This window comes from Mus caroli, chromosome 6, assembly GCF_900094665.2.
Source record: "Mus caroli chromosome 6, CAROLI_EIJ_v1.1, whole genome shotgun sequence".
NCBI lineage: Eukaryota > Metazoa > Chordata > Mammalia > Rodentia > Muridae > Mus > Mus caroli.
This window is the reverse complement of record NC_034575.1, coordinates 96,710,821-96,721,207: the sequence shown is the minus strand read 5'-3', so window position 1 is coordinate 96,721,207 and position 10,387 is coordinate 96,710,821. Positions and strand designations below refer to the sequence as shown.

Below are 10,387 nucleotides of genomic sequence, written 5' to 3'. Positions count from 1 at the left end.
CCCCTACCCAGTAGTCTAATCAAGTGCTCTTGTCTGTAGAGAAAACACAAACTCACACCTCTTTGCTAAAGAGATCCCTTGGGCTTTCTTTTAGAAGCTATTGTTGCATAGAAATTTCTCATGATTGAGCCCTCCGTGGAGCTCAGCAATCCTGAGATGCACCCTCAGCCACATGCTTCATCTTGAAATGCTGCCCAATTAGCTGGTCTGAAAGCCTTTTCCAGACCCAGCATGCTGTAATTATCTCGTCTGACTGTTTAGTCTCCTACATGAAATCTCCGCAAACAGGCTTGGCTTTACTGAGGTTGTATGTTTTCAATGTGTTACAGTGGGAAATACAGAAGTCAGGGGAAGTTTTAAGGAGTCTGGAATGAAACGCATTCAGAGGGTAACAACCTTTTTCAAGTGGTTATAGATTATGTCTAATCTAATCTTGGTGGTGGCACAATGACCTATATTCTCTTCAAGTTAGTTTGTCTCATAACATATTATTATTTTTTAATTTTTAAAAAAGTTATTCTATTTTATGTGTAGGGGAGTGTTGCCTGCATGTATATCTGTGCACACTACGTATGTGCATAGTTACTGTGGAGGACAGAAAGAGAGCATTGGATGCCCTGAACCTGGAGTTATAGATGGCTGTGAGCTATTTATGTGGATGCTGGAAATGAAACCCAGAACCTCTGGAAGAACAGTCAGTGCTCTTAACCGCTGAACTTTCTCTCCAGCCCCTATTATTATTAATAATACTACATTTCTTTACTTGTTGGTGTATGTGTGGGCATACATGCAGGTCAGAGGATAACTTAGTGGGGTTAATTTCCATCTTCTACATAGAGAGTCGAACACAGGCCATTAGGCTTGGTAGCAAATGATTTTACCACCTGAGCCATCTTCCAGCCTGAACACGTATTGCTTTTTAATAGGGTATGAGAGAGCAAGTTGCATAGGAAGATTCTCAAGAAATCCAGATTATCACAATAGCTGCATATATCAACAGGGGCTCATATTTGAGGGCTAGAAAAAGTTCCCCTTTTCTCTCTCAGCCCACTGGGACAATATAAAATTCATAAAATAACTTTAAAAATAAAAAGATTCAGGAGATATCAGGAGAAAATAAAGAAAAGCATATTCCCTTTTAGGGATAATTAACTTAGGAAAATACAATCAGGCTTTTGAACCGCAACAGTCACAGAGCACCATTAAATATATATACACACACACAAATATCCAGGCGGTGTAAGGATCCGAGTCCTCAGTCACAGACACCAGGCTGGCTCAGCTCATGGGGTTGGGGCCCATGTGGATGATGACGTGCTTCTCGTAAGCCCTTCGCATCGTCTTCTCAATCTGCTTGAGAAAAACCTGGGGGATCCGTCCACACAGGGTGTGCACCGTCTCCAAAAACTTCAGCTGCAGAGGGTAGTACATAGACTGAAACAGATTGTCCTGAAAGGGAAACTGAGAAATAATGAGAAAGGCGAGAGAGAGGACGGGAGGGAGGGGGGGGGGGGGGGGGGGGGGGGGGGGGGGGGGGGGGGGGGGGGGGGGGGGGGGGGAGAGAGAGAGAGAGAGAGAGAGAGAGAGAGAGAGAGAAACTTGTAATTCTTTTTTTTTTTCCTTTTTTTTTAGTTTTTTTTCGAGACAGGGTTTCTCTGTGTAGCCCTGGCTGTCCTGGAACTCACTCTGTAGACCAGGCTGGCCCCGAACTCAGAAATCCACCTGCCTCTGCCTCTGCCTCTGCCTCCCGAGTGCTGGGATTAAAGGCGTGAGCCACCACCACCTGGCTCGAAGCTTGTTATTCAAGTGCTGTTTAAAACACAAGTTACTCTTATTAAAACATAACACAGTGTAAGCTTACTAAGCTTGGCCCAGTGGTACTGCCCCATGGAATCATCTAACTCTCTGGCCCCTCAATTCTGTTTTCTCTATTTTTCTTTGAAGTAGAGTCTTCTATAACTAAGACTAACCTCGAACTTGGAATTCTTTTGCCTCCACTTCTAGTGTATTGGGATAATAGGTCTATACCATGATGCCCAACAAACCCCAAACAATGCCCCAAATATGATTTTCTTATCTTCCTAAGGCTCTTCAAGTCGGAAGACAATGTCTATGTCTAAGAGGTAGAACGCAAGGCTAAAGCAGACAATCATTTGAAATCTACGACAACAAGACACCCAGTTTATTATCTTCCAAAGGCTTATTTTTATTTTATGCAGATGTGTGTATGTATATACACTACTTGTATGCCTGGTACCCACAGAGATCAGAAGAGGGTACTGGATTCCTTGGAACTAGAATTACAGGCAGTTCTGAGTCACTATGTGGGCGCTGGGATTTGAACCTGGATCCTCCACAAAAGCAGCAAGTGCTCTTAACCAAGGAACAATCTCTTCAGCCCAAATACATACATACATACATACATACATACATACATACATACATAAGCCATCCAAGAAACATAAGGGCCTGCCTATGGTGGCTAGGGAAAGCCAAGAGTTGAGCAAATACAAGTGTCTCAGCAAAACGTTCTAGGCACCAGGCAGGGGCGTGGCTCACTGTTAAAGCACTTGCTTAGCACTTCAAAGCTCCGAGTTTGATCCACAGCATAGGGTCAAGTGTGGAAGGTTGGGGGGAAAGTAATCAAGAGGCCAAAGGTCAATGATCATTTTGAGTTTTAAAAATTCACTCAGCATTGACTCCGTGAAGATTTGACTTGTTTAATAGTCTCTTTACTGCCCCCATGGGATATACAAAAGAGTAGTATTTTCCAAAAGAAACCTTTTGGACTACTTGGACACTAGCCAAGCTTTCTCACCATCCTATCAAAAAGAGAAAGGGCAGCTGGTGGATCAAGTCAGAGATTAACCCTTGCCAATGAAAATCCTAGGGAGAAACAGAAAGGTCAAAGGGCAAGCCCTCCTCTAGCCACAGAGCAGAGTGGATGGGTATCTACTTTCCCAGAACAAGTTTCCCAGTCGTTCAAGGTCACCAGAAACATTACTTCAGCATGTGGATCAGCAAGGCAGTGAGGTAACTTGAAAAACGAGCCACACGCCAGCTCAGGCTTAGGACACAGTTGCTTTCTGCCACAGCCCTCAGCCAGACAACCAGAAGTCCCATCCCATCCCCACAGCCCTGGCCTCTGACCTTCCCACTTCCCCACAAACTCCCGCTAGCTCAGTTCTCAGATGTACGGCTGCTATCAATCTCACAAACAGCTCAGGGCCTCCTCCCTCTTGCAAGTCTGCAATTGGTTGACATAAGCCACCATGAATCACAGCTGTCACTTTCCTGACCAGACCGCAGTCTAAGTCTTGCTTCTAAAGCTCCAGGTGATCTGGAACCCTGCCGCATCTTCTTCCCTCCCATTCTCTCTCCACGGTGGCGGAGGGGACGATCCTCCTGTACCCTGGTACACCTACTTCATTCCCCACTAGGGAGTTTCCTGATTATGTCTGCTGGTTGGCAGGATCTTCCCCGGGTTTCCCCATGAATGCCCCTACTTGACCCAGTCCCAGGCTGGCACAGGCTTTCCCTGACAACTTGGCTGCTGAAACATCCCACCTGTTCCTCTTAGAACTTTAAACCTCTCCATTCTGATAGGATCTTTTTATCTTTGTTGCAGAAAACTTCTATATCATCTGGCATCCTCTACTAGAACAGAAATTTTTGTTTGTTTGTTTGGTTTTTGTTTTTTTGTTTTTTTTGAGACAGGGTTACTCTGTATAGCCCTGGCTGTCCTGGAACACAACTTTGTAGACCAGGCTGGCCTCGAACTCAGAAATCCACCTGCCTCTGCCTCCCAAGTGCTGGGATTAAAGGCGTGCGCCACCACGCCTGGCTGTTTGTTTGTTTTTTAAGACAGGGTTTCTCTGTAGTGCTTTGCCTGTCTGGGGATTTACTCTGTAGACAAGGCTGGTCTCAAACTCAGAGATCCACCTGCCTCTGCTTCCTGAGTGCTGGGATTAAAGGCGTGCACTGCCACCACCACCTAGCTAGAACAGAGATTTCAACCACAGGGCTTGGTCTATATTGCTAGCCTCCAAATTCCAGGCAACTGGAATTATTCCTGACTAAACTAGGCCTTATAGATGACTGTTGAAGGAATTACTGAAGAGTATCTGTCTGATGACTGTTGGAAGGGCATGATGCGCAAGCTGTTAGACCAGTCCACCATACAAACACATATATGTAGACTGTGTGCATATGAGAAAGAAAGACAGCATGCTAGGGGAAGAAACAGATGTGAAATGCTTGCCATTAGTGCAATGTCTACATACTGAAAACAACTGTCAGGTATGTGATTAAAGTTTCAAAGCTGTCATTTTGTTAATCTGCATAACTATCTCATTAGGAAGATAATACTTTAAAAAAGTCCCTCTCTCCCTCACACACACACACACGCACACACACACACACATACCTGCTGCATGTGTGTCCATGTTTACAGAAGCCAGAAGGGTTTGCTGGACTCTGGTGAGCTGGAGTTATGAGTGGCTGTGAGGAGCCCCCTCACATGAATACTGGGGACAGAACTCGGGTCTTGCAGAGAAACAAGGAATCTTAAGCTCTGGGCCATTTCTTTAAACCTTAGACGGTAACATAATTATCTTCATTTTATTTTATTTTTAAAATGTATTTTATAATTTTTACTTCATGTGCATTGGTGTTTTGTCTGCCTGTGTGTCTGTGTGAGGGTGCTGAATCCTCTAGAACTAGAGTTAGAGACACTTGTGAGCTGCCATGTGGATGCCGGGAATTGAACCTGGCAGTATCTTCCCTGGGTTTCCCCCATGAATGCCCTTAGCTGCTGAGCCATCTCTCCATCCCTCTATTATCTTCATTTTACGATGATGAAATCAACTAAGGCTCAGTAAGGTAACAGCAGTAATAACTACTCAGAGAGTGATAGAATTGGGATTTGAGCTCAGGCGGAAAGCCAGCTCTGATCCTTTTCCATATGGTAAAAAAGTCATGCTTTACAGCCCAGTAGAAGATGGCAGGCATAGGGGAACACAGCTTTAAGGTGGAGTGTATTCACTCCCGTGTTGATTTGGAGCTAGTGACTGTCCTGATGGAAATGCCAGAATGAAGCTGTTTTTTAGGGTTAAACTGTGGAACCCCACAGAGTGATTATGTACAAGTGTTTAAGCCACAGAGTCATTTGGCTGTCTTTCTGATCCCCCGGGAGAACAAAGCAAGATGAGTCATAACTCAGTCACGATTGCTCAACCCCCAAGCAGGGCCAGATCACGAGGGAGAGCAGAGCCCACGCGGCTGTGTGCTTTCTTGACTTCCACCCGTACTGCGGATGGGTTTCCCCCTTGAGTCAATGTTTGAGTAACCAAGTGTGAGAATGTCACGGAGTGCATAACAGACTGTGTAATTCAATCACTTGCCCTTTGAAAACTAAACAGCAGGCAGCAGAAGAAGTGCTGAGATGCAGGGCAAGTGATCCCCTGTGGGGAGGACAGCCCTGGCATCTCCAGAACTGTAGTTCTTTAGTAAAATGCTCATCTTCATACAGAGATGTATTACAGGCTGGGGGATGGGTCACAAAGATGCATTACAGGCCAGGAGATGGCTCAGTGGATAGAGTGCTTGCCACAAAGTGTGAGGACCTATGTCTGGAACCCCAGAACCCACGAGTATCCTGCCATGGTAGTATGTATCTGTAATTCCTGTGCTCCTATGGTAGGATGGGAGACAGAGATGGTGGAGTCCTCAGAATCTCACAGACCAGCCATTCTGACACTCGAAGCTATAAAGGACAGAGACCCTGTCTCCTGGTAGAAGGTGTAGAATAACATCCGGGGTTGTTCTCTGACCTGCACACAAAGCTGTGGCACGTGCATATCTGAAAGCCAGCACTGGGCTCCCAGATCTTCAAGAAGAAAAAAAAAGCCAGCACTGGGCTCCCAGATCTTCAAGAAGAAAAAAAAATCTTTAATACAGTCTATATAAACAGCTCTTGTCAAGCGGGGCAGTCAATAGTAGACAGCAAATAGTTCGGGCACTGTGGTCCAATAACCTCTGCTGTTGGAATGCCAATTCAGCGACTGGCAGTGCATGCATGGAAAAGGTCACTGTGTTCCCCCATGACCTTTATGAATGCTGAAACACAAATCTCATATGGATTCTTCATGTTATGCTGACCCCTGCTCTGTGTCTTAGAGGGACAGCTTAAGGAGGGCACTTCTTGTAAATACCTGCTGTTGGCTTCCTACAAGTAATCTCAATATCAAGGCAAAAGGTAACAGGCAACACAGAACCCTGAATCACTCCTTAGCCTGTGTTCACACATCTCTTCAAGGAAGAAGGAGTGGGCTCCAACTATATGAGATCCCCCTCCCTCCATGGCAGCATTGCACATAATATCATCCTTTATTCATGGGGGGTACATTCCTACATTCTTCATGGATGCCTGAAACTATGAGTTAAGTACCGAACCCTACAGACTGGACACCCTGAGGCTACTCCATTAATGGCGGGTGAGTAACATATCCTGTGTGGATACATGCACAAAGAGGTGATTCATATTCTTGGCAGGACTTAGCAGGATGGCATCCAGTTCCATGTTACTGGGAACAGCCCACAGTTTACAACGTGCGAAGCGTGTAACTCTGGAATTTCCCATGTAATATTTTTGGACCATGGTTGGACTTGTGAAGTAAAACCTTGGGGCAGGGGCTCTACCATACGTGATCTCGGAAACCAAACACACGCAGGGTTCTAGTTCCCCATTCGTGGCTCAGGGTTCATGATATAGACAACTCAAGGCCTCCTGGCTATAAGAAGATCCCTACCGTCTAGGAGACATTCACACAACCCTTACATATTCCCTTTGGTAGTAAAAATGGCAGGCACCTCTTTTTGCTTCTTGCTTGCACTTTATTTAAGTCAATAAGGGCTTGGTCAGTTAAGGGTATGGCTCCCTTAGCAAAGAGCCTGCACACAGACTTGAGGACCTGAATCTGATCCCCAGCACCCATGCTAAAGGCTGTGTGTATGTCAGAGTTACCTAGAATCCCAGGACTGGGGAGGTGCAGACTGGGATCTTCGGGTTTACTAGCCGAACCAGTGCACTCTAGGTTAGGTCTCGAAATATAAAGTAGAGGGGCTGAGAAGTGGTTCAATAGTTAAGGGCACCACTGCCTGCTCCCCCAGAGAACATGGGCTCAATTCCCAGTGCCCACATGGTGTCTCATAATCCTCTATAATTCTAGTTGCGGTAGATTCAACGCTGTCTTATGTCCTCCAAAGACATCAGGCACACATGTGGTGCACAGGCATGCATGCAGGCAAAATACCCATACACACCATTAAAAAATGGTGGATAGTGATTGAGGAAAATATCCAGTGTCAACCTCTGGTCTCCATATGCACACTCACCCACACACGCACATGCAGCAGACACAAACATACACACACACATACACAAACAAAACAAAAAAAAAGAAACAGACCAGTTGCTGCTTTCAATGTGGCAGCTTCTAATTGACCAGCCTGAGACATGATTGCTTAAGAGCTTAGAGTTCGTAACCAGGCAACATGCTTAGCTTGAACTAAATAAAACAATCTTATTCTTGTTGCATTCTCTTAACCCAGAACTCTTACTCTACAGGTTGGCAAAAGGCACAGGAGTTCTCCTTGGGAGCATTTGGCCTTCAAGGTCACCATGGACCACAGCACTTGAAGCACATCACATCATGCTGGTACAAGGGGTGCTTTGAAGAGCACACTTACATCCCGGATGGCTTCATAGAGCGCTCGGAAAGTGGGCTGCTTGTCATCATGGTAGACGCCCCGGTTGCCATGCAGAACAGACACGCCTTCCCGCTCAGCATCTTTGCAGTTACTTCCATACATGCAGTGGTCAGGGCGGTAGTTCCACTGGCAGGGGAACACGTAGAGACACTCTGGTGGCAACAGAGGAAGAGATACAGCTATGGTAAGTGCCAGCTGACACCGGTGTGTCTGGCGCTTAGAACTTAATATTTATAAACACACATGGTTTCAATGTTTATGAGTGTGGCTATGAGTCCCAGGTCAAATATACCACACTTGTTCAAACTGTGAGATCAATGATTGAAGGGCCACCCATGAGTGAGGGTGAAAAAGGCAAACAGGATCTAAAACAGGGCAGCAAGTAGCCTAGTGTCTTAGTTTGTTTCTCTGCTGCTATGATGAACACCATGACCAAAAACCACCTTGGAGAGGAAAGGGTTTATTTCTTTAAGATTTATTTATTTATTTTATGTGTATGGGTACACTGTAGCTATACTGATGGTTGTGAGCCATCATGTGGTTGCTGGGAATGAAGGTTGCTCGCTCCGACCTAAAGATTTATTTATTATTAGATCTAAGTACACTGCAGCTGTCTTCAGACGCACCAGAAGAGGGCGTCAGATCTCATTACGGATGGTTGTGAGTCACCATGTGGTTGCTGGGATTTGAATTCAGGACCTTCGGAAGAGCAATCAGTGTTCTTAACCGCTGAGCCATCTCTCCAGCCCAGAGGGGTTTATTTCATACCAACTTCCAGATAACAGTTTGTCACCAAAGGAAATCAGGACAGGAGTTCAAGGCAGGAAGTTGCGGGCAGGCACTGAAGCAGAAGCCATGAGGAATGCTGCTTACTGGCTTGCTCTCCACGACTTGCCCACTTGGCTTTTTTAATACAATGCTGGACCACTTGCCCCGGGGAGGCATCACCCATAGTGGGTGTGGCTCTCCCACATCAATCATTAATCAAGAAATTAATGCCCCACAGATATGCCCACTGGCCCATATGATGGAATTAATTCCTTAACTGTGGCTTTTTCCTAGGTGTTCAGTCTATGTCAAACTGACAAAGACTAACCAGCACACGTGTCCACTCATGAACAGTGAAACCTGGAACTGGCCACATCGCTTCTAGACACCCCAGTCTCCTCATTAATACAATGGAACTAGGGATCTCCTTGATTTTGCTTATTAAACTTTTAAAATATGTCAGGCTGAGGGTGAGAAGTTGCTGAAAATTCATGAAGCCCTCTGTTCAATCCCTAGAACCCCAAGAGGAAAAAATCAGATCTACAGCAAAGGTGTGTCAAGCAGACAGGACTGCCCATGAGTGTCAACAATCATTTCTTTGGAACGGTTTTGTCAAGTGGACACTCACAAAAGCAGAGTTGAGATTCAAGAGTTCTCTTCCGGTTAAAAACAACCCAAATACAACACTTTAAGTGAAGCTCCACCTCCTAATGGTATCGCATCCTTCCGAAACAGTTAACGTCCAAACACATGCATCTAGAGGGAACATTTTATTTTAAAGTACACCCCTGATCAGAAGTGAAGTGACCATTCCTGGATATGCAGGACCATTCTCTACCATCTTGTGAGCCACAGATCTCTTTGAGAATCCAATGGAACCTTTAGACTCTGAGGATTGAAAGTCGGGGAAAGCGCAGACTTTAAAAGAACAGTTGCTTGAAAATTCGGGGCCTCGCACGTCTCCTAAACACCAGCTAAGTAACGCAGCTGCCAAGCCTCAAATACAAAATGAAACTCGGGAAGAAATTCAATTCACATTCTGACAGAATTTTCTGGAGTGAGAAGTCGAAACTATACATGTGGTCATGGGAAGGATCTGTCCCCTGTGTCATTTGCAGGAGAGTAGTGGTGTCCAGTTTTGACTGCTTCCTTTAAATGTGGGCTTTAGTCAGGATGCAGTTCTGACGGAAGCAAAGGCTTGGAAGAATACTCCAGGAAGAAGACGGTCTGATCATGTTAAGATTTTGGAAACCAGCATGTGTTTTAGAAGGTAAGTCATCACCAGGGTTTCAATGGGGGAAGGGTGGTAGAGGACAAGCTGTTAAATTCATTGCTTTGGTCTGAAATAATCAAGGCAGAAATCTGTGTTGGTTGCAGACTACTAAGTAGCTGATAAAATCTGAGGTGAGGCTGAATTGGAGCTAGAAGTGGGGCAGGTCCCAGCTTCTGGGGTGGGGACTAATTAACTCAGCTTTTCAGCCCTGCTGCCTGGGTAAGCCAGCCATGGATTCTGCTCTTATGTTTGCAGGATGTAGAAACCAGAGAGAGAATGGATGGTCTGACTGGTTTAGCAGGGATTCACTGGAGGGCAGGGCTCTTGGACAGCGTGAGATGGGAAAAAAACAATTCTATCCAGCAATGGGGACACTGTTACCAATAAAATAAAATAAAATAATAAAATAAAGAAAAACGAAAAAAGAAAAAAGGCAGGCAGACATCAAAAATAAGATTTGGTCCAAGGGATAGCTTAGTTGGCAAAATGCTTGTTGTACAAGTTTGAAGACCTGATTGATTCTCAGAACATACACACACACACACACACACACACACACACACACACACACACACA

General features: G+C 45.3%; 1 protein-coding gene across 1 annotated transcript in view; it reads right to left on the bottom strand.

Annotated features, from left to right (window-relative positions):
• Window positions 1-897: 897 nt before the first annotated feature.
• Window positions 898-10,387, bottom strand: part of Gxylt2 (glucoside xylosyltransferase 2) — a 91,167-nt gene continuing 81,677 nt past the window's right edge. The window contains exons 6-7 of the mRNA XM_021165390.1: window positions 7,750-7,922; window positions 898-1,461 (exon numbers count right to left, since the gene is read on the bottom strand). Coding sequence (XP_021021049.1) covers window positions 1,279-1,461; window positions 7,750-7,922 — 356 coding nt within the window. The 3' untranslated portion in view covers window positions 898-1,278. The remainder of the gene's footprint in view (window positions 1,462-7,749; window positions 7,923-10,387) is intronic.